Source organism: Furipterus horrens, unplaced genomic scaffold (assembly GCF_987537825.1).
Source record: "Furipterus horrens unplaced genomic scaffold, mFurHor1.1.pri manual_scaffold_11, whole genome shotgun sequence".
Lineage (NCBI taxonomy): Eukaryota > Metazoa > Chordata > Mammalia > Chiroptera > Furipteridae > Furipterus > Furipterus horrens.
Genome location: NW_028327181.1, coordinates 76,981,531 through 77,004,671, shown reverse-complemented (window position 1 = coordinate 77,004,671; position 23,141 = coordinate 76,981,531). Strand labels below are relative to the sequence as shown.

At 54.2% G+C, this 23,141-nt stretch overlaps 2 protein-coding genes across 6 annotated transcripts; both read right to left on the bottom strand.

Moving 5' to 3' along the window:
- Window positions 1-1,704: 1,704 nt before the first annotated feature.
- OSBPL7 (oxysterol binding protein like 7) lies at window positions 1,705-15,372 on the bottom strand. Of its 5 annotated transcripts, none has more exons than XR_016513954.1 (22): window positions 13,738-13,881; window positions 13,521-13,646; window positions 13,287-13,340; window positions 12,579-12,692; window positions 11,936-12,236; window positions 11,176-11,279; window positions 10,729-10,821; window positions 10,515-10,647; window positions 10,344-10,438; window positions 10,091-10,186; window positions 9,246-9,383; window positions 8,604-8,697; window positions 7,732-7,979; window positions 7,391-7,528; window positions 4,926-4,989; window positions 4,733-4,811; window positions 3,656-3,800; window positions 3,396-3,540; window positions 3,182-3,308; window positions 2,850-2,972; window positions 2,409-2,691; window positions 1,705-2,265 (listed from the first exon to the last, which is right to left on the bottom strand). XR_016513954.1 is itself a non-coding variant. In XM_090290925.1 (22 exons), exons 1-22 carry the CDS (start codon window positions 13,810-13,812, stop codon window positions 2,583-2,585), a joined length of 2,514 nt encoding a protein of 837 aa, XP_090147051.1. In that variant the 5' UTR covers window positions 13,813-13,887; the 3' UTR covers window positions 1,705-2,582. The 5 variants fall into 5 exon arrangements, 4 of the variants coding, with proteins under 4 accessions (XP_090147051.1, XP_090147049.1, XP_090147048.1 ...); XM_090290925.1 differs by having other exon boundaries at window positions 1,705-2,691; window positions 11,936-12,053; window positions 12,141-12,236; window positions 13,738-13,887; XM_090290923.1 differs by lacking the exon at window positions 13,738-13,881 and adding an exon at window positions 15,259-15,372 and having other exon boundaries at window positions 1,705-2,691.
- Window positions 15,373-17,083: 1,711 nt separating this feature from the next.
- MRPL10 (mitochondrial ribosomal protein L10) lies at window positions 17,084-23,128 on the bottom strand. The gene is made up of 5 exons (XM_090290943.1): window positions 23,018-23,128; window positions 21,208-21,377; window positions 19,160-19,324; window positions 18,755-18,899; window positions 17,084-17,985 (listed from the first exon to the last, which is right to left on the bottom strand). The coding sequence occupies exons 1-5, from the start codon at window positions 23,073-23,075 to the stop codon at window positions 17,729-17,731; spliced, it is 795 nt and encodes a 264-aa protein (XP_090147069.1). The 5' UTR covers window positions 23,076-23,128; the 3' UTR covers window positions 17,084-17,728.
- Window positions 23,129-23,141: the final 13 nt, after the last annotated feature.

Sequence of the window (23,141 nt, the reverse complement as noted above, 5' to 3'; positions counted from 1 at the left end):
ATTCCTGCCTCAGAGTAGTCTTGAGCACCCCCACAGCCACAGCCAGTCTCCCAGTGGCCAGGAGGTGGCCACCACCCACCCATAGCTGCTTTGGGCCCTTCACACTCTGTCCACAGACCACAGCTTGGCCTGAGTACCCCATTAGCAATAACTCACCCTGAACAAATGGGGAGGGTTTTTAAGAAGACAACTGTCATTCAGCTGGAAAGCTTCTCACCTGCGAGGCCCCAGCAAGAGCAAAACCAACCTGACCACTTCCCGCTGTTGAGTTGGTGCCTGGGTTGGGAGAAGATGCTGGTCTAGATGGCACAAGCCACAAAGGGCTTTGTTCCTGTAAGCAGAGGTGTTGCCAGTCTTCTGTCTCCATTTGAAAAATAACTTTGTGCCCTGGCTGGTGTCGCTCAGTGGACTGAGTACCAGTCAGCAGACCAGAAGGTTGCTGGTTCAATTCCCAGTCAGGACACATGCCTGGGTTGTGGGCCAGGTCCTCAGCTGGGGGCATGCAAGAGGCAACCAATCGATGTTTCTCTCCTGCATCAGTGTTTCTCTCCCTCTCTTTCTTCCTCCCCTCCTCTAAAAATAAATATTTTAAAAAATAACTTGGAAATTTGGTCTATTTGAAAGTCTAATTCTTAAAATGTGTGGAAGCTGAACGTGGGCTGGTCAGTCAGGCTCTGTGTTGCTCTGAGCGGAAAGGGTGAGGGAGGAGAGCACTACATCTTTTTTTTTTTTAATCCTGAATGTGTGCAGGCTCTGGCTTGTTTGGAATGGGTTGAGGTTATTTCTGGTGCATGGTGTCAAGGCAGTTGTGTTCATTTTAACTTTAACACTCTCCAGAAACTGTGGAAATGTGGCCCACCATCCCTCCCCGAGCTGGGGGAGGGGTAGAAGAAAAAGACTAGAATTGGAAGGGCTACAGTAGCTCTGTGGTCCCTTCTGTTCTTGCCAAACCCCAGCGAAAGCATAACTTGCTCCTGAGACACCCATCTCGCCAGAGCAGGGGCCAGGGGCCTGCGGCTGCAGTGGGGTGGGTCAGACTGAGGCAGCTAATGAATTCAGGAGCCTGGGCCACTCCACATACATCCTCCTCTAGGATACAAAAGAAGCCAAATGAGGAAACAAAGTGTCTGAAGGTAAGGCACGTGACCAAGGTCACACAGCTGGGCTGAGCCCAGGCGGTGGGGGAGTGCGAGAAGCTGCAGCTTGCCCTCTTATGCAGTGCCCGCATGTCTCTTTCCTCCCTCCCAGCCTCCCGTGAACACTCACTAATCTGGGGAGTGGAGGTGGAAGCACAGACCTGACTGCGGGATGCTGGGCGTGGGGGTCAGCACTCTACGCCAGCAGGTGACAGGGATCACGGAGTTTCTGCTTGGTTGATGAGTTTGGATTTTCCCTGTAGGCACTTAGAAGCAATGGATGTATTTGAAGCAGGTACAAGGTGCCATTTTTCTCTTTTAAAATCTCACCCTGAAAGCCAGCATTAATGGTGAAAGCAAGTGGGGCTCCGAATACTGCAGTAATCTAGGTAAGAGTTAATAGGGGCCCAGCCTAGGCCAGGTACAGTTGCAAGAGGAACACTTCAGGTAGTATTGACAGGGTGTGAGGTTTAAGGAAGAGGAACATCGGCTTTATAGCCCAGGTGAGTGGGCAGCTGTAGGCCTTTGCTGAGCGTGAGCACGTTGTGTTTAATGAATGGTCACAGGCCAAGGTCTGGGACAGTCTTTATTGGAGCTTGGAATGTCAGCAGTTTACCTTAGTCAGAGGCAGACTGTGTGAAAGTGAGCAGCAACAGTGGCGGACACCCAGGCCCAGCTACATTAGGGATCCTGCTCGCCGGCAAGCAGTGCACAGGCACACGCACACACACGCACTCTCCTGCGCAGACAGACACTCTCACATGGGCTCACTCGCTCCCAGCGGGTCTGAGGCCAGGCGCCCTGCCTGCTCAGTCCGCTCCTGGCCTCCTGGAGAGGGCTCATCTGCTCTGGGGGGAGCAGGGAGGTTCCTGAAGGAAACCGCTTGGGACCAGGGCTGATGGAGCTGGAAGTTGCCAGTGTTTTGCAGTTTGGGAGAAGGGGATCCAGAAGGATGGGGGAGATTGCCAGGGACCAAGCAAAGGGAGCCCCGCTGGGCCAGGGCATGGGGGAGGCACTGGACAGGGGCTGAGAAGGGATGGCATGGAAGAAAAGGCGGTCTCCTCTCCTTCACTCACCCCAACTGCACAGCACAGATAGCCTGGGGAGCATCCAGTGTCCTAGGAAGGCACTGAAATAGGAAGCAGATCCTCGAGAGCCTGGAGTCTCCCCCAAGTACCCCAACAGGGAAGAAAGGGGTTGACAGAGCAAGAAGGGTCTTACATGCCAGTTATGGGGGCAACGAGACTGGGGAGCACAAATCCTACTTCTCACCCTGAATATGGGTGGGCGATGGGCGGAGACGCAGCCCCTCCGGCCAGCAGAGGGGACAGGGCTAGAGCCTCTGGTCTCCAGGGCTGTGAGCGGAGAGCCTGGCCTTGCCCATGTGTCCGTGGTGGGGGTGGAGGCAGGAGGGAGGAACCAGAGCCTCCTGCCCCGGGGCCGGGGCTACCAGAGCACAGCTCCGTCCAGGTTCCCGTAGCCTGGCTTGGCCCGCAGCTGCCAGTACGTGTTGTTAGTCACCCACCACTCCTTCCCGCTGCCATCTGTCTGCCGCCTGGGGGAAGAGAGCAGTGGAATGAGAAGAGTGAACATCAGAATGAAGGCCGGTTGGAGATGTTGCCTCCCAAGGTCGGACCCACACAAAGCAGGAAGGGGCCAGAGGGGAGGAGAGGGAAGTCTCCATTGCAGAGACCCGGGGCAAGGGCGGAGGACCTGAAGAAGCGAGCCTGGTGGACGATATTGTTCTCCTCCATCACTTTGCGCCTGTCTCGCTGAAGCTGCTCGATCCTTCTCTTCTGGGCCTCAGCGGCCTGTACGTTCCCCTCCTCCAGGTACCTGAGCAACCAGACTGCCATCAGCAGGATGCTCCCCTCAGCGGCCCCCCAGATCCGCGGCCTCTGTCTCCTGCCCAGCTCAGCCCCCAAACAGGCCCCACTCCCTGAGGCAAATGAGGGGAGGAAGGACAAAGTCCCAACACTATTTGGAAACCCACAGGGGGAGGGAGGAGCCTGAGGGTTCTAGGGCAGCACCTGGCCAGCACTGACCTCTGGTCCGGCCGGAGCCGTGTATCTGTGGAAGGCAGTGACCGTTTCAGCTCTGCCGTCAGCTCGTTCAGCTCCAAGGCAAACTGAGTGAAGCCGAAGTTTCGCTCATGGTCTGGGGGCATTGAGTCTGCAGGGGGAAGGCAGGGGCTGGGGTAGATGGACTGTGCCATAGCTACCCTCACCCTGCCCAGTCCTCCCTGATCACCCCACTTACTGGGTTTCCAGATGCACTGACCCCCAGGCAGGGGTCCCCGGTACAGCCCCTCGTTCCACTTTCCGAAGAGTCGGTGGAGGACCCGGCCACTCCGGCTGAACACGGCACCCTGCACCTCGTGGATGTTGGAGCTCCAGTACTTAGCCTAGGGTGGGGGTGGGGGTGGGGGCAGGGACAGGTGGCTTAGGGAGATGTCCCCTGCCCTTCACCCAGCGTGAGCCTCTGGGGGCGGCCATCCAGGGTCAGAGGGGTGTGCCCACCTTGCAGAAGGTGATCTTGCAGTGGCAGGAGCTGTCCTTTGTGTTCCGGATAAGGACCTCCCCATAGTGCTCAACCCAGCGCTGGCCACTCAGGATGTTGTGAATGCAGGATGTCACCTTATTCCACTCAAAGTGGTCCCCAAACCTGAGAGAGACAGCATGGGAGGGCAGCTGGCCTGCCCTGGTGAACACGTGCCACCCTGAGCCAGGAGCCCCTGTCTCTCTGGAGCAGGTCATGTGGGTCTGTGGGAGAAACCCTGGGGTCCTGGTGCTGACTCTGGCTCTGCTGTGAAGGGTGACTTGTTTATAAAGCAGAGCAGCCTTCCCAGGAAATAATCAATAACACATCTCCATTCATTAATAAAGCTCCCGAGTACCTAAGTCATGGGGATAAAAGCACAGACAGGGACTGTTCCCTTGGGTGCCAGGGACAGTGATGGCCCTGTTGTACTTCCCCACTTACCCCCCACTTCTACCGGTGTTACTCATTACTCCTATTTTATAGAAGAGCGAACTCGAGGTTCTGAGGCATCAAGTCTTTTTGCCACTTGCATAACTATTAAGTGGCATAACCAGGACCCCCAGCCATGACTTCTGACGCTGAAGCCCAAGCTCTCCCCCACTGCCCCCACACTGGCCCCTGGCTAACTCCTGGACCACGCTGGATAAGCCCCTCTTCTCTGGCTGTGGTCCCCACCTATAAAATGAGCTAGATGAGGATGTTTAGAAAGTGATTTGTGACCAGATATGAAATCAACTTAGGTTTCTGTGTGTGTGCATGTGTGTGAATGGGCATGTGTGCATGCTGGCTTGAAGTCTGAAATGCATTTCTTACTGTAAGTCATGGTCAAAAAAGTGCGAAAACCACTGCATCAGATGACCTTGATGAGCCCTCCCAGCTCTACCAAGCTCAGCGCCTCACCTTTCTCTGTTGGAAATTGCTGCAAATATGGCAGCAAAATGTACAGATACTGCCCCATCCCGAGCAGCTTCAGGCCAGACCCTTCTATCCTGTCCCTCTTGCCTCCCGGTCCCAGCTTGGAAGACGATGGCCGATGGACTGGCCCTGGCACTCACCTGGGCAGGCTGACATTTACTGTCCCCACAGGCACAATCTCCAGGGATTTTCCCCAGAACTTGTTCTTCCACTTCATGTCTGGAGTTGGGTCGGGGAAGAGAGAGAGACAGCAGTGATAAGACCAGAAAGTGTCTGGCTCCTCCCCCAACTGCCCTTCACCCTCAGGTCCACCCTGCCATGCCCCCTCCTCACCTTGCCAGAAAATGAAGTTCTCAGACTCCGCATGGCACGCCGAGATTGGGGGGTGGTGGGAGACCTTGGTAAGCAAGGAAGTTCTCTTGAGGCTGCCCTTGAGGCCCCCAAAGTCCCTTAGCCCCACCCCCAGTTTCCCTGTGAACCGGAGATCAGTTAGTTCCAGGTCCCTTGTCCCTATAATCCTTGGCCACCACCCACATTCCATCATTTTCTCTTTGTCCACGAGGCCCCTACATTCTCCCTTCTCAGTCTAGCAGTGACAGGTGGGGACTCCACTGTGCCCTGCCTGAAAGCCAACCCTCCCACGAGGACCCTCTTCCCTCACCTTCTTCTCCCCGAAACTTCAATCACCCTGCAGCCTCCACACCGCCCCCTTGGAGAACCCTGGCCCTGTGCTCCTAGGAACAGCTCCACCCATGGAACCTTGAACTCGTACCTCACAGCCTGTGGCCTTGCCTCTCTCCCCATTCCCTGTCGCCTGGGGCATGGCTGTGTCATGGCCTGTCAGCTGGGGCTCCACCTCCTTCCCACCCAGCCTAGACCCCTCCATCACTTCCAGCCCTTTCACCCAGCACCCTTTACAACCTGCTGCCACCACTTGCCACAACCCCCTGCTCTTAGGAACCTCCCACCCCTCTGTGCAACAAAGGAGCACATGCTGAGAAACTTCCAGTTCAACACTGGGTACACACCTGGGACCTCAGCATCACCCACAATCCTCTGAGGGCCTTCATCCAAGCCACCCCCTTCAAATCACACTCATCTCCCCATAACCAGAGGGAGACCAGAGCTGGCAACTCCTTCCACCATTTACGGGCTCCCACCCTGACCTGCTGCCAGCCCAGGGCCCCTCTCCGCCTCCACGCTGCTCCCAGCCCTTCCCACGGACCCTCACTGCCCCTGTCACCCCTCTCTGCACTGCAGTCCTTTTCTCTACATGTCTCCTTCTCTCTGAATAGAAATACCTCCTATATCTCCCACCTTAAATGAGAGTACACCTTTCTAGTCATGCACAGCTTCGCTCGCGCAGGCATAAAACAAACACAGGCAGCAGCTGTCCCCTCAGAGGGGCGGGGTGGGGGGCCATTTCCTACTGTACACACTATTGGACTATGAACTCATCACCATGTTTTCAAAAACATTTAAAATCTAAACAAACAAGAAATCGCCTCAACCCTTTATCTCCCTGTCTGGCTGTCACCCTCTTTCCCTCCTCTTTTCCCTCATGGTACAATATTTTTTTTAAATATTCTGCATCTCTTCTCTCTCTCTAGTTCCACTTTACACTCACTGTAATCCACGTTGGCCCCCAGCCTTTGTCTGAAATCTCCCTCATCAGGAAGCTAACGACACCCCGCTAAGTCCCGTGGCCCACCCACCCTGCCTCCCCTTTCCCCTCAGAGCTCCTCCACCTTCCCTGCCCACATTCCTCTCCAGGCCCTTTCTGGGAGCAGTCTGTGACTTTGCGGTGACTTCCCCATCTCTCAGCCCCCCAGCGAGTGCGTTCTGAGGAGCTCCAGGCCCACGTGCCCCAGAGCCTACTGGACGTCTCCCCTTAGAAGTGAAGCCCCTGTTGATCCGGAGTCTCCCTACTTCAGCTACCTTCTTCACATATACTCCATCTGGCTAACTGGCACTGCCAAAATCCCCCAATCCAGGAACTCCAGATACCCCCCACCGACTCTTCCCTCTCATCAGCCACCTCCCCTACTCCTTACTTGTAAGAACATTCTGTTGACCACTGAGTCATGTCAAGGGCAATACATAAATAGCCCTTGAATCCCCCATCCACCCAATCCAGCTGCCACGGCCTAAATGCAAGTCCTCTTCAGCTCTTAGGGAAGTGACTGAAATGGCCTCCTAATGGCCTTCTGTGACCGCACACCACCGCCTGAGTGTTCTTTATAAAGGGTAACTCTGAGCTCATAACTCTATTGCTTAAAACCCTCCAATGACTCTCCACAGCCTTCAGGATTTAAAAACAAACAGATGCCTCCTTATCGTCACCACCTACAGGGCTCTCAGGGTCTGGCCCTGCCTTGTCTTCCAGCCCTGTCTCTAACTCCTTCCAAACATGCTCCATTCTTTCGGTCCTTTACACGGTCTGGAATAGCCCATTCTACCCACCCCCTTGTATTCCTGGCAAACTCCAATTCACTCTTCAAGAAGTAGCTCAAGATCGCCCCCTAGCGCATGCTTCCCAGGGGGACTGAATGACCTCCTATGAGCGTCCATGATCCCAGCTCTAGAACGTGGCACAGTAACTCCTCGTTTCAAGTCCGTCTCCCACACTAAGCGGGGAGCTCCTTCAAGTAGAGCCCTCTGTACCTCCAACATGTGGCCCAGTGCCTGACACTGAGCCAATGTCCTGTGCCCTTTCCCACGTCCTGGCCCCTCTGGAGCTCGGGTGCTTCCCTGCGCATCCTTCCATAAGGCCAGCCGCCTTCTTCCGGGGCCCTCACCTGCTCACTGATGAAGCGGAAGCCTCGGTCAGGACGCTCACACTCATAGGTCTCCCCCAGAACAGGGTTGAAGGGCTTGCAGCCTGCTCGGTGGTACGTGGAGGAATAGGCAGAGACAGCGAAGGCTGCGATGTACACCTGCGGAAGGAAGGGCGGAGAGAATGCCACCAGGGGCGGTAGGGACCGAGAAGGAGACGTTGCCCCACTGCAAGCGAGGACTGGGGCGCTGGGGTGGAACTTCGGCAGCCAGGCAACAGCCCGGCCAGGATTTTCGGGGAGGCAGGGTCCCGCAGGAGGAAGAGGCAGCCTGACGGGGCCCAGGGGCAGGCGGGGGCCAGTACCATACGTTCGCAGGGGTCGTCGATGAGGCTGGCCTGGTCCAGCAGGCTGCTGTACTCAAGCTCCTCGCAGAGCCGCTGCAGAGTGTTGAGTGGCTCGTTGAGCTGCACAGGCATCGACACCTTTGACAGGTCCTTGCCGATGTTGTTACGAAGAATGTTCCACAGGCTCACGTCAGCCCCGGGCCCACTGGCTGCTGGGAGGCAGCGGCGACGCGGGGGCCCCGGCGCCCTCCCTGCAACACACGCCCCTGGGGGCCACCGCAGCCACGTCACTCTCTGGCATCCAGACAGAGCGGGCCCACAGGCCGGCCCGCAGCCTGGCTGCCTCCCGCCCCAAGACCCAGTCTCGACTCACTATGGGCCAGGGCGGCTGGGGATCAAATTCTTGACAAACTCCTAGGGGCTTTAGGTGGGCAGCGGGAAAACCCTCTACACTAGAAGCCCTTTTCGAGTCCTACCCTTCCTTCTTTCTGTAAACATAGAAATCGATGTCAGCGTGCAGATTATTCGGCCCATTTTATAGATGAAGAAACAGGCTCCAACAAGTAAAATGACATGTCTAAAGCCACCCTGCTAAAAAGTGGCAAAGTGGGATCTTTTCCTTCTCCCTCTCTATCCGGCCCCCTCAGACGCTTTTCAGAAGACTGGAATGGAGGCTAGCCCCAGGTCAGAGCCTGTCCCACCTCTGGAGCCAATCCTGGAACATTCCATAGCTTACAGCTTAGCCTCCCTCACCTCCTGGGGTCACCTCTGGAGTCAGCACCCAAAGCCCCCAGTCACCACAAGGGGTTGCCTTCCCAAGGGGCCTGGGCTATGGACATGAGCACTTTTCTGCCCACCTCCAGCCCCTCCCTGCCCACCCTGGCTGGCACCTTTCTGACAGCGCTCAGCTCCCCCGAGGTCCAGCACCTCCTCAGACAGGCTGGTGGTGATTTCACTGGTGCACGATTCCTCCTCCTCTGAGCCCTGGGCCAGGACACATGACAGGCCGGGCAGACTGGGCCTCCCCCGGGCAGCTGGGCAGTGCCCAGGGCCTGGCAAGACTCTGCCCAGCTAGCCCTTTGGTGGGAAGGGGAAGAGAATATATTTGGGGAGGTCTGAGCCCTAAGATACTGCCCCAGAAGGCCTGGCATCACCTGCCACTTTGGAGCGGGAGGGCCTGGCCCTGTGACTGGGGCAGGTAGTGGGGGGGAACTCAGGGACTTGGCAAGACACAAAAGAAAGGCAAGTTGGGGATTACTAAGATTCTGGTGGTAGGCATCCAGGGAGCACTGGGTCTGAAATGGGGTCACAGGAAAATGGCTGGGGTGGAGCTGAAGCTTTATCCCCACTAGGGAAAAAGCAGAGGTTTGTGATCAGGGCCACTCAAATCCAGCAGGTTGGACATGTTCCCAGAGATAGTGGCTGAGGCGGTTAGAAAGGATTTGGGAATCTATAGATTCTAGTCTCTCTAAATCCCACCCCTATATTCGCAAGGTCCTCTCCTCTTACTGCCAGCTTCCCGTCTCCCTCACCTCATTCTCAGAAGAGCTGGCAGAGAGAAGAACCTCGCAGGCATCGAAGAACTCTGTGTGGGAATCCGCGAGGGACAGGATGCTGCTCTGAGACAGCTGGGGGGTCAGCTCCCGCCCCTTCATGTACAGAGCTTCTTGCTGTGGGAACAGGATGGTGTCAGGCCTCGGAGGCCGAGCCTGGGGAGTCAGGTGGGGCCTCCCTTGTCTGACAGCTCCCTTGAGAGGGAAGCATGACCAGGATTGAGTCTGAAACCTGTCGAGCAGGAGAAGATGCAGACGGGGGCGAGGGTAGCAGAATGAACATCATCCTGGGGATACGGAGACGCAGGTTCCCCAACAGCTGCTTATGCTTCCTGGGCCCCAGCTCAAAGCCCGGCTCCAAGCCCTTTGTGGGTATTAAGTTGGTCAATCCTGACACCCTATGAGGTAGGTACACTTCTTAGCCCCACTTCGCAGATTAGGACACTGAGGCCCGAGGTCACAAAGTTGGCACTCAGTGGAGCCGAAGGCAAGCCCATGGATTGGGCCCTGGAGTCTTTGCTACGAACGCCTAGGTCCCGGCTCAGCTGGTCCAAAGCATGAGAGCCTGGGCCCATCAGTGAGACTCTTTGAGTCTCAGTCTTCTGATTTGTGAACTTGAGGCCTCACAGGCCTCTGAATTAAGTGAAAGCATTCTGCACACTGTTAAGTAATGGCCAAGATGTGGCTGCTGCCAGCACTACGTGAAAGGAGCTGGAGCCAGGATTTCTGGGCTGTGTGAGGTCTGAAAACCGACCATGCTTTCACTCCTGCTAGGACAGTGGGCCCAGGAGGAAATGGTCCCCACAGCCCACCCTGGCTCCTACCTCCTCAGGATTCAGGGAGCTAAAGGAGTCTGCCGTTGTGTCCGAGGAGATGGACAGTGAGTGGAGGCGCCTTGGGCCAGCTGAGGCCTCGGACACCTGCAGGGAAAGGGGTAGGGGACAGGGGACCAGGACGATGAGACCCTCCCTGCCCTGCCACGCCCCCTCCAGGTCCAGACCTGTTATCAATGCCAGGCCTGCAGTCCTTCATCTCAAGCCCTCTCCTTCCCCCAGTCACCCTGTCCCCCAGCCTCACCCCCGTCCTGGACAGGTCAGAGCCCTGGTGCAGATCCCGCAGTTGGTCCCGTTCAGCGGTGAGGGCAGCCAGGACACTGCTGAGCGAGCTGTGCACTGTGAGGGCGGAGGCAGGCTGTGAGAGTCCAACTCCTCTCCCGCCTGCTCCCCCAACCATCCAGCACCCACTCACCCTTTTGGGCCAGGGCCCAGAAATTGCGCTGCAGGTGGGCATAGTCCGGGGGTGGCAGCCCACGGGGTCCTGAGTGGTCCCGGGACTCCAGGTATCGAGATAGGTTAGGAACTGAGCCATGGAGACGACCAACCTGTGGGTGAAAGAGGGGGGTGAAGGGGACAGCCTCCTCCAGAGCGTCCCACCCCAGGGACTGGGGTCTACCCCACCTCACCCGTCCGATGGTGTCGTCCTTGGCAAAGCTCTGTGTGCACCACATGCGGCTGGTCCGCTTCCCCTTCTTGGGTCTCTCCGTCATCACCGAGGCCTGGCAAGTCGAGGTGAAGGAGTCTCACTCTCAGGGTGAAGGAAAGGGACAGCAACCCCCAAAGCCAGGAAAGAGGCAGACGGCCACGGAAGAGGGCACAGTGAAATGTGACATCCCAGAGGAAGAGGACCAGCACCCTGGCAGACAGGAGGAAAGGGTCCCTCCAAAGGGGCAGAGACCACCCCGAGGCAGTCTGGACATAGGAGGAGAGGCAACAGGCTTATGTGTGCTGCCCCTGAAAACAGCAGTGATGTATGTGGGGCTGGGGACGTGTCCCAGGGAAGTGACAGGATGAAGGCGGCAAGCAGGAGCAGGACCCCTGGGCAGGAGCCTGCCTCCTCCCCTGGGCCTCACCTGGTGTGTGGGGATAACAGGGGCTGAGGGGATTCGGTGAAGGGACTCCAGGCTCTGGAGGAGTCTGTGAAGTTCCTGTAGCTTCCCCTGACACTCAGAGAGCTCTGCAGGAAGAAGGAAAAAGAAAGTCCTCCCAACACTGACTGGGCACCCCAAAGTCTGTACCCCTGCTTTCCTTCCTCCTCCAAAGACCACACCCAGCAGCCAGGGAAATCCTGACACTATCACCCTCTCCCCCAATCATGAGAGCCCAGAGCAGCTCCCAGATCCCTGCTCCCACCCTTGGTCTGGCCTCCCACTGGTTTCCCCAAAAGCTGCCACCCCGATCTACATGGTTTCCACACCGTACCTTACCTCTGCTGCCCCACTCTTTCTCTCCTCCTTTGGGGTGAACTCCCTGCCCCTGGGCCAACATCATAGCCCCGACTCCAGGAGCCCAATTCCAGAGCACCCCCTCCCTGGCACTATCCCTCCCGGTACTGGCACCTGGATCTTCTTTTTCATGAGGCCTGGCCCTGTCTGCCCACATGCCTAGGGCACAAGCCCCGCCACCCTCTGTAAGACTGGGGCTCCCAGGACAGGGCCTGAATTCACCCAATCAGCTTGGAGGCAGAAGCTCTCTCCCCCATCAGACTGGGGCTCCCTAAGGCAGGGATGAAGGTAACATTTTAACAATTTCTGCTTCTTGTCACTGCTGATGCCATCTGAACTGGACAACGTGGGCCCTACCAACCAAGGCGTGGTGTCAGGGGTCCCTCACCGTGAGAGCAGCGGTCAAGGCCATCACTGCCCCTCAACCAAGAAGACACCTTCTCCCGAGATCCAACTCCAGGTAGAGCTGAGGCACTAACTGCTGTGGGAAGCTGGGCACCAGGTACCTGTGGGGTGAGTCCAGGGTCAGGAAGGATGGTGCCCACCTCGCTGTTCCCTGAATCCCCACATTTCCTGCCCCAGGGCCCACTTACCTTCCGATGAGTGTGGCTGGGCATGTCCAGGCGCTGGGCCAGGCGATGGGCACGCAGCTGGGCTACCCAGCTCTGAAACAGGTCCTGGGACTTGATCTGTAGAAGTGGTAAGGGGGAGGGACATATGAAAGGACAACTGCTTTCTAGGGGCCAGATGTCTGGACTCCGGTCCCCAGGCAAGCAGGCTCTCTGCCTTTAGTATCCAGCTTAAGCAAAGGCCCCTTGCAGGGAGGTGGAACGCAGCTTCCCCAAGTGTCTGTGTCCTTAGTTCTGCGTGTGTTCATACACCAAACAACAGGGGCATTTTGCCATTGGCTATTGGGCATGATGGGAACTCCCTTCTTATCAAACTCAGCCCCTGTCTCCCTCTCCTGTGTGCCCCAGTGCCTCTACCAGACTGGGGGCGCCAAGCCAACAACTGGCTCCCAGGGATGTCACCTTGAGGTGGTAGATGTTGTCTTCAGTGTCAAGGTCAATTCGCTGGGCCTTTTTGTTGATGGACATGACAGATAGTCGCACATCAATGGAGCCGTGGAGCTTCCCCTTGGTGATCTGGGGTGCAGGGATGGTGGAGGGAAAGGGGCTGGTTTTAGACCTCTGGGCCACAGAGCCATCGTGTCCCTGAGGCTACTCTAGGTTCACAGGCCAGACAGCAGGTTCACGCTCAGGCCCAAGTCACAGAGTCAGCAGGGACCTCTTTGTTGTCCACCTGTAGGCAGAACTCAGAAGTCCTATTCTGAGCTCAAGGGAATCCCAGAGCAAGCAAAGCTGCCCCCCGCTTCGGGGGCCTGCAGGCTGAGGAAGAAAGAGCCTGGGCTACTAGGCCTTCGGTTCCTTAGCCCCAGCACGAGAACGCGGCAAGGAGGAGGAGGATAAAGTTTCCCTTTCTTGGGCACTCTCGTGCCGGGCACTGTCCTGAGGGCCCTTACCAAGATGGCAATGACCCTACAAATGGGTGATCGCACTCTCTTCATCTTAGAGATGGGGGAGCTGAGGCCCAGGGAAGATACTTGCTCAAGACCCCACACCCAGGAATGGTGTACCTGGGATTCAGGCCCTGTTCTGGGGGATTCCAGAAGTCCACCGCCTGCCCAGGGCATTTTGGGACCAGACCTCTCCCACTACCCCCAGCAGACCCTGACTCACATCTTGCTGAGTAGTCGCATAGCGAAGGATCCCGTCCTCAAGCACAAAGTATCTCTGTGACATTGCCCAGGAGTAACAGGACAAAGGCAACCAAGAGAAAAGGGTGGGGGGAGAGAGCCACTGTACACATGCACTGCTCTTCTCCTTCCCGACACACACACACATACCCAGTACTACCCAGCAGCCACCAGCATACCCTGAATCTGGCCCTGCCCTTTGTCCTTCCCAACCTACCTTGTGCCAGCCCTTCAGAGGCCACTTCCTCTTCTTGAGTAGGTGGCCTTCCTGCCTCTCAGGCATGAAACCCTCTGCACCTCGCTGGCTCCGAGGCTCCTCCACCACCTCCCACAGCTCAGAGGCCTGCAGTCCAGGATAGAGTTGGGGGGGGGCAGCTGGTGAAGCCCCTTTGGGCCAAATAAAGCCCCCCACTGCCTGCTTCCCGCCCTCAGACCTGCTGAGTACTGCTGGGCTTTGCAGACTGAGTGTTCTCGGAGAGTGAGGGAGGGCCCCTCTCTTGGAGGTCCATGGAGAAGGGAGTGGCCACTCCCTGCTCAGGACTCAGAACAGGGTGGAAGGGGAAGGATGTCACTTTGTCCTGAGGCGGTCCTTGAAACAAGAGAGAGACCTCATTAGCACAGACCCTGCTATTACCTTCCCCACCTCCAACCTCTCTAGTACCCTCTGAGATAAGGGTTCACCAACATGTCTTCCGCTAGCCTGTCCTGCTTCTCCTGAGTCTGTCCCTGCCCCACCTTGGTTGGCTCTCCCTGCCTACACCCTCCTGCAGTCACTGTGTGCTAGTTTACTGAGAGGCGGGCCAGTGCCGAGGGAAAACCGCAAAAAGTCCACCCAGCCTCACCCTGAGCACATATTCTTGGGCTCCAGGAAACACTCGGTACTTTCTCTGGAGGATTCCCTGGGTGTGATCAAAGGTGAGGCAGAGCAGTGAAGAAAGAGGCTCCAAAAAAAGGCGAGAGGACTTCAGAGACTAGACAAGCAAGACCTCAGTCCAGCTCCTCTTCCTTCAAGACCCCTGCACCCCCACTCATGGCCTGGAGATTCTTCTGCCATGACATGACCCCCCTGTAGAACTCCCCAAATTGGTCTCATAGTCTCTAGTTCTTGGGCTCCCATTATCTACACAGGGAAACTGAGGCCTGAGACAGCCCCATTGTTCCCTGTGCCTCCTCCCATCAAACAGCCCCATAGAATGCCCACCTCAGACACTCAGTCTCCCCCAAAGCGTCACCATTCCCTTTTTATCATTCCAGTCCTTAGAGCTCCTGAGAGGTACTACCCACCCAGACAGAGCAGGGGACTGAGCTGAAGGAGACAATGGGGAAGGCAGGGAGGAGAAGAGGTGGCCAAGAACATGCCGAGGTATGCACAGGTCCCGCAGCAGTGCCCACGGGCACCCTTGGCACCAGCCCTGGCCATCCTGGCTCCACCAGGAGATCAATAATGCATAAGGCTGTGTGTGTGTGTGTGTGAGAGAGACAGAGAGAGAGACAGAGAGAGAGACAGAGAGGAGGGAGGGGACAGGAGGGGCGAAGTTGGCCTGAGGCTGGGGAAACAGCCTCAGATCTTCTGATGGAGCCTGTAAGCACCTGAGGAGTTGACGCCAGCGGGAACAGGGACACAGTGGAGCAGGGGTGGCCAGGAGGTCGGGAGAGAGGGGCCCATGCTATAGAGGCTGACCGAGGGGGGAAACTCCTGCATTCAGCCATTGAAAGTTCCCAATCTCTCCCATTGTTTGGGTATTCCTGTGCCCTTTTCCTGGCCCTGTGGGGTCCTGGCCCCTCATTGCTTGCAGCCGGAGGGAGAGGCTCTGTCCTTAAAGGGTGTGGGGTCAAGATGAGCCAGGTGGGTGCCCTATCTCCACCTCCATTCCCGCCCCCTTCTCCGGAGGAACAGACCCAACAGCTTCAGGTGGCAGGAAGCCCTCTCCCGGGATGTCAGCGTGGCCCCTTACCCCAGGGTCCATGCACGCCTGTGCTCCTTGACCCACGCGCCGCTCTGCCTCTGAGTCACCGTCTCTGAGCCGCCTGCTCCCTCCTCACTGAGCTGAGCAGTGGCAGCAGCTGCTGCTGCAGGAACCAGGAAGGAAGGAGACAGAAGAGCCTCCCCTCCAGCCGGATCTCCCCACCTTCCCCCTCCCCCGCTCCTCCTCCCGCCAAGCTCTGGGCAGCCGCTCAGCTCTGCCCCCCTGCTCCCCGGAGGACTCAGGGCTGAGTGACTCCCCAGCACCAAGAGGGCCTGAAAGTAGGGACAAAGTCCCCCCCGGGCACCGTTTCAAAGGGATCACAGAGGACTGGGGAGCCGCTGACTTAAAGCCAGTGGTGGTAAAGGGTTTCTTAGACCAGCGTGGCCTTGACCCCAGTTAGTACCCAAATCCATTTCCTTATTAACTCCTGCCTCTCGTTTTACATCTGAAAATAGACAGCAAAATTTGGAGCCAGTGAAGGTATCAGGTTGATGGGAAGGGATGGATGCCCCTTTTAGATGGTGCCAAGAGCACAGTCAGCAAGGCGCTCAAGGCTCAAAAGGGTCAGCAGATGGCCCCCACAGAGCCTGTCACTGGTCCCATGGGGTGGGGGCACTGAAAGCACCTATGCGGTGAGACAAGCCCCCAGCCTGCTGAGTCTCTGCACCAGGAACAGGTCTGGGGCAGGAACCAGCTGGCTGTAAAAGAGCTAGCTGGAGCCAACTTGTGTACCCTCCCTTCCTGAGCACCTCTGCCTCTGCCCTTCTGCTGGAGTACTGTGTTCAGTTGCTCATTCTAATTAAAAATCAGCTCTTGAGAAAGATCTAAAATTCATTGAAACAAATGTGAAGCAGACTGACAGCTTTAAGTGGAGTAAAGCCTTGTTCTGGAAAGTAGGTTTATAATGGTGGGGCCTAAGGCAGGTAAAGGATGCGATGTGTGCTTCTTCTCTGACCCAGAAATGATTTAGGGCGCTTCCCCCAACCATCTCGTGCCCACACGGCCTCGGCCGCCCCTTCAGGGTCTTACACATCTCTCAGGAGAGGCCTGCTCTCTGCACCACGCAGACCCTCAGCACTGCTCCAGCCACCCCCGGGTGGTTCTGGGGGTCAGGGACAGAACTGGGGAGACATGCTCTGGTATCCAGGAACCTCAAGGGCCTTTTAATTCATTTCACATTGATTGGGCACCCCTGGGTGTCTGGCACAGAGCTGGGCACTGTGGGCAGGTGATGCTGAACCAGGCCACAGAGAAGCTGCTGCAGATCACCGCTGCCAGGGTGCCTGTCCAGGCCCTCGGAAGCTGTGGCCCAGCTCCAAGTCCAGCAGGAATGCTCCACAGCCACTCTCCCCACATCACCCTGTGTCCACCCAGCGCATGCTTCAAGGATAAGGGTGGGCTTCTAGGTAAACATTCTCTCCTTCATTAGGAACTTTTGCTCCCCAAGACTTGGATGAGACCATGACTTAAGAGCGCCCCAAACCCCCTCACGTATACAAAATTCTGGTTTTCCCCCAGCTCCTTTGCTCAGAACCACCTGAGACATGTTAGCTACTGGGCAAGGCTGAGAGCTGCCTTCGAAAAGGCAAACATGTAAGAGATCCCATTTGAGGAACTACTGTAACAATATAATCAATAAAATATACTTAAAAAAAAAAAAAGAGAGATCCCATTTCTGGGAGTAGGGACAGGGAGGTAATAGACTTGCACATGGGGAGAGGAAGGATTTTCTAGGAAGGGAGGTGAGAGTCAGAGATGATCCTGAGAATAAGTCTATAGGAAGGATAACCTTTAAACAGCAAAACAGACCAAGTAAAATGCATTTCTTTTTATCATAAAGCAGTGTTTCCAACTTTTCTACAACATGGCATGCCCAAAGGGTGGAGAATTAACATCTAAGCCCAACTGGGACCTCAGTGAGGAAGATCTAGTGTAGAAATCCAGAGCATACTCTTCAGATCACAGAGAGCCTGGTTCAAGTCCCTATTCTGCCACCTACCAGCAACATCACCTCGGGCAGGCTCTTTAACTTTTCTAAAAGAACTAATACCTAGAAAGTAGTTAGCATGCCTGGCACAGGAGACTCTCAACAAAAGCCATTCTTAGCACAATTATTCATTCGGGCTATTCTGACAATGAGGGGATAGGCTGGGGAGACATGTGCAAGAGACAGTAAACACGAGGCACAGGGCATCATCCTCATCTGCCTAGTTCTCTGCCTTGAACTTAGACAGCTGAGACTGCTCTTGTCAGGTCCCAAGTTGGAAAAACTAAGAACAGATACAGTGATTGAGAGTCTCCATTCTGAAATGAAATCTTTCTTCATTCGAGGAGGTCGTTGTCAGTAGAGGTCTGGGAATACATGCCACTCCCCACCAAGTTCTTCCACATTTCTGCAAGGACCGCACAGCCCAGGGGGCAGAGTGTATTTACGGGCAGGCTGGGTATAACAGGCTGGCTACGAGTCCGGAACAGGGTTGGGAGGATCAGGCTGCCCACCGGCTGGCATGACTGAGTCCCCCTCATGTTGCTGTCTGACGTACTGATCCAACAGGGCAGTCAGTTGGAGGGGCTGGTGCTGAAGCAAGGAGTGGGTGCGGGCCATGAGGAAGGTGAGCCCTCCTACCAGCTCCCCCTGCACCAGTGCCAGGCTGGGAAGGTTGGAGTAGTTGATGAAGCCCTGCCTGCTGAGGATGGTGTCATCAACGCAGCCACCTAGAAGAACACAGGGTCAGGTGGATGCCCCACAAATGCCTTTCTTCTCCAAAAACGACATTTAAACCCTAGGAATTGCTCTCTGTCGCCCATTTCCACCTCCTAGTCTTCCCCCTTCAGGTTCCCACTTGTGCCCCACCCCACTCCCACTCTGTTTGAGACTGATCCCCTCTCCTCTAAAAAATCCTTACATATATCATCTACCTGGCCCAACCCCCACTAAGTCACTGTTTCTGAAATTTTCTTGAAGAAGTGTAGAGCAGGTTATTTGTGTGTGAAGGGGGGGGAAATAAACAAAGATGCCTGCCCGTTCCCACATAGACGTATTAATTCAGTATTCTATATAGAAACAGTATTTCTAGGGATTCTTAGTATCAGGGGAGAATGGGAAATGTTGCTTCTTGTCCCTCAGCACCCTTTGCCTGGGCTATTTGTTTTAAGTATCTTTGTCTCTATGGGTTTTAGCACTTAGCACCCCACTGCTAGACTCAAGGTGTCTGAACTTCCTCCCACGGCAGAGCCCTCTCTGCCCGCCCTAACATTCCCCCAGAGCAGAAGTGATGCAGGGCCCTGAGCCAGCACGGGCGTTAGAAGACACAGGCAGCCCTCTACAAACTGTGCTGTTGACTATGCTGTTGACTCGGGCCCCATCTGTGAGAGGATGTCCTCTCCAAGCAAGTCCACAGCTTCAGCAGATGGCGCCAGGCTGCTGTAGCACCCGCTCCCCTTCACCCCTCCCCAGCCCCAGCAGGCAGGGGAGCTCGCTCACCTAACAGCGGCAGGAAAGGCACACCCTTCAAGATTCGCACCATCTCCTTGACTTTGGGCTCTTCACTGACCAACAGCAGGTTGTGCCCCACAAAAAGGGGCAGCAGGCTCTGGTACTTGGAATCCGCCAGGAAGGGCTTCAGGACCTGGAACAGCAGCAAAGAAGGGTTTAGTGGGGATGAGTGAAAGGAAGAGCCGCCCACATTGGTCCCAGGCCGCATCAGGCTGAGGGTGCAACCAGAGGGTCTCCTCAGCCCCTAATGGCGGTTTAGGCACCAGACTAGAGCATTGCTAGCGGAGGGGAGGAGTCGGAAGTACCCCATCTGAGGAGAGATGCCAGCATCTCCCCCGAGCGGGTAGGGGAGCGGGAACATAGGCAGGGCCCATGGGTAGGGTCACTCCCTACCTGGTTAGGGAAGACTTTCATCAAAATCTTGTGTTTCCGCAGCCGGTGTAGCATAAGAAGCTTGTCCTCTGCATTCAGGGACACATTCTGGCAGACAGCTATCATTCGGTTGTCTCGGAAAACTGCTGCTATCTCCCGGCGGAGGAGCCGGATGAGGCCTGTCTCCTGAAGTCAGGAAGGGATGACCAAGGGGACATGAGGTGCTTCTTCTTCAGGGATGGCTGCTGGGCTGCCAGTGATGCCCAAATGTGGGGGAGGATCGGGGTACGGACAGGGTAGCTGGGCCCTTCACTCTGAGAGACATGTTCCATCTCCCACTCCATCCTTACATTTCCATTGGATAATCGCAGTTTTCAGAGCAGTTTTTTAAATCTAGGACACTGAGTCCCCCAAACTGGTCAGCAGTCTGACTCAGTCAACATTATCTGACAGTAATGTTATCAAAATTACTTCAATTATCTCTCTGATACTGTACCCATGTTGAATTATTTAACCAGTTATAAATACAAGATAAACTTTTGCATTATTTATTCAAAATAGAGGCATTTTCACAACAAGACAGTGTTTCACAAAGTTGAGAACTTGTGAAACTGAGAATATATTCAGACCCCATAAACACTGGGTAAGAGATTTGTTTTACCATAGCAATGATTCTAAAATTTATTTAAACAGTACCTAGAAGTCATGATGCTTTTTGTAGAATTCCATGAAAATATTAATACATACAGGTAAAATAATGGATGATATACTATTGTGCTAAATCTAGATTCTAGATCTGCCCTATCCAATACAGTAGCCACTAGTCACATATGGCTATTTATACTTAAATTAATTAAAATTAAATACAATGAAGAATTCATATCCTCAGTCACACCAGCCTCTTTCGAGTGCACAATAGTCATATGGTCAGTAGCTACCATATTGGACAGTCAGATGTAGAACATCATCCCAGAAAGTTCTGGTGCACGGTGTGTTCTAGGTTCTTTTATTGTTATGAGGTAGCAAGAACCACTGGCTTAAGAAAAAATTATGAGGGAAAAATTTGAGTGGGAAAATTCCAGTCAATGGCTTTACTGTTGTCTGAATTGGGATCTATCAATTTTTCAATCTATCGGTTCTGGCAGGGCAAAAGCTAAATCCTGCTGAAAGAGTTCCAGACACTGAAACATGACTTTCCAAGCACTCTACAGGGTTCATTTCAGATAGCTCTTTGCTTTCACAGGGAAAGAACCCAGATGGATAGGTTCTGTCCAGTCATTAGTCCTTAAGGAATCTCTGCCAAATGAGTCATATCACCTCTTGCATTAGGGTTTGACATCTGACCTTAAATCCCACATGCTGCAGTTGCTGTTCACCTCACCACATCCCAGCCTCTAGCAGGAGAGGTCAGCTAACTACTCCTGAAGCATCAGTGGGCAACTAGAAACTAGAAGTTATTAGATACCACAGTAACAGGAACTGCCATAGAGTTACAAATTCGCCACTGGTCTTTCTGTTCCTTTTAAAAACAGAAAACATCTCTCACTCCTTTAGGGAAACATGGAAGCTTCAAATCCTTCAGGATGGGACAGCGATACTCTCCCCAACCGCCCCCCACCCCCAATTAGATAGCTTCCACACGTATATTTTTGGAAACAAGTTAAGAATAAAGAAAATTCAGGAGGCCTGTCGAATCCACAAAGCCCAAAAGATCAATGCCAAATCAAGTGCAGGTTTCATTTTAAGTATCTGGACCAGCCCTGGCCACATAGCTCAGTTGGTTAGAGCGTCATCCCAGTACGCCAAAGCTGTGGGTGTGATCTCCAGTCAGGGTACATACAGGAATTAATCAATGAATGCATAAATAAGTGAAACAGCAAACTGACATTTCTCTCTTTCTCTTAAAATCAATAAATAAAAATTATTAAAGTATCTGGGCCATTGGGTCAAAATGAGGAACCTGTATGTTTATGATTGTGTCCTGGAATCCTACTTCATTATGGCCACAGATATAAAGTCATTTTAATCAGCATACCACTACTAAGTAACATGCTGAGCCTCCTTCTTACCTCCTGGGAAGGCTTGGGAGGAGGTGTCAGGCATCTAGGATTGACAGCAGGTTTGGGAGGTATATACTCAGTCACAGCCATCAGTTTCTGCCGCTCAAAGTGCATCACACGACGGTGGCGGGTAACAGCCTTGGAACCACAGCGGACAATCTGGAGAGTAGGCAGCCGGCCTGGGAGGAGAAATGGCAATGCAGTGAGATAGAGGAGCTTCTTGGAGGTCTTAGTCTGCCCCAGATAAAGAAAAAGCTAACCATGGTTCACAGAGCTAGACTCAGTGCAAGAGTGGGATGAAGAATTTCTTGCTAGAAATCCTGAATCCCCAAGCCTTCTCTTCTAATGGCTGACCTTAGTTACTTGATCCTTTGAGGCTCCCATTTCTCCAGTTTCTTTATGCACAGAGATGAAGGAAAAAACAGATAAGAACTAAAGAGAGTGTTTTGAATATATTAAAAAAGGGAGGAGAGGGAGAATGAACTTCTTAAATGGCCAAATAGTAAAGATGTTAAGAGCCAGTCTGTCCCTATTACTCAAATCTGCCATTATATCATGAAAGCAATCATAAATAATATATAAAAAATAAATGTGGCTGAGTTCCAATAAAATTTTATTTCTAAAACATGATGACAAGTCCTGCCATAATTTTCTAACCCCTTGTCTAAACCAGTGGTGCCCAAAGTGTGCCCCTAACCCCAACTCTCAGCAGCTCCAGGGAGCTTCTTAGAAATACCAGTTCTCAGGTCCCATCCTAGACCTACTGAATCACAAGCTCTGGAGTGGAGCCCTACACTGTTAGAATAAGCCCTCAGGTGATGCTGATGCCTGCTGAAGTTTGGAAACTGCTGCTCTTAGCACTGAAGCCTTCTCCCATGATTTGAAGAAAGGGGGAAAAGTTACACTGCCCTTAGACCTCTCTCAAACAAGTATCCCTTTCCTTCGCTCATCTTGTTTGCAGGCGCTGGAGCACCTCTCAGAAGACAAGGGCACTGCTCAAAAGTACTGAGCCAAAGTGACCCCTCCATCCTCAACAAAAGAATCAAGACTAGAGCTTCCCAGTTTCACAGCTCTTCCCAGGACTGAGATGGAATCTCAGGGAAAGGTTCAGCTAGAATGTAGCTCTAACAGTCAGAGAGCATGAAGTTCTTGGAGTGAGGTTTTATTGCCCAGGGGCCACAAAACCTAACTTAAGAGCACAGGCTCTGGATCAGATGGAACCAGATTTTAATCTTATCACTGTGCCTGGCCTATATTGGGTGCTCAAAATCATTCATTAAATACCTACTACATACCTAATAACGTTAGGCATTATGAACATGGTTCTGCCTTACGGAGTTTAAAGTCTAACAGAGACAAACAGATGCAAAATTACAGATTGTGATGGGCTAAGGGATCAATAAACAGGATGCAAATTACAGATTTAACAGGGGAAACCAGCTTTCCAGAAGGTGGCAAGGGCAGGTCTGAGGAGGTGACGTTTAGGCTGAGACCTTAAGGAAACAGTGCCAAGGTCGGGGCGGGCCGAGCAAAGTAAACTGAAGGCGAGCAAATCCTGGGTGGCGGATTACAGAAACAAAGAAGACAGGGGTCTGGGGCGTAGACAATAAATACTGTAGTTATGGTCGACGCTGCTGCTGTGTTGCGGTTATTTACTAGAGTCTGAAGTCACAGGAAATAAGATTGGAGGAAAGCAGCGATCTAGCTGGGGTAGTGTGGTCACCAGGGGCTACGGGAGAGGACCAGTAGTAGAGGAGGGGAGACGAGGATTAGAGAGCACCGATCGTGACATGCCATGAGGACCTGGGCCATCCCTTACCCGCCTGGGGCAGGAGACCGCCTCGCAGTATCCCAGCCACGGCCACGGCCATAGCCATTGCCACCGGAAAAATGGACGGGAGCCGAGCGAAACGGGAAGAGCTGAGGATTGTGGGAGAGCTGAG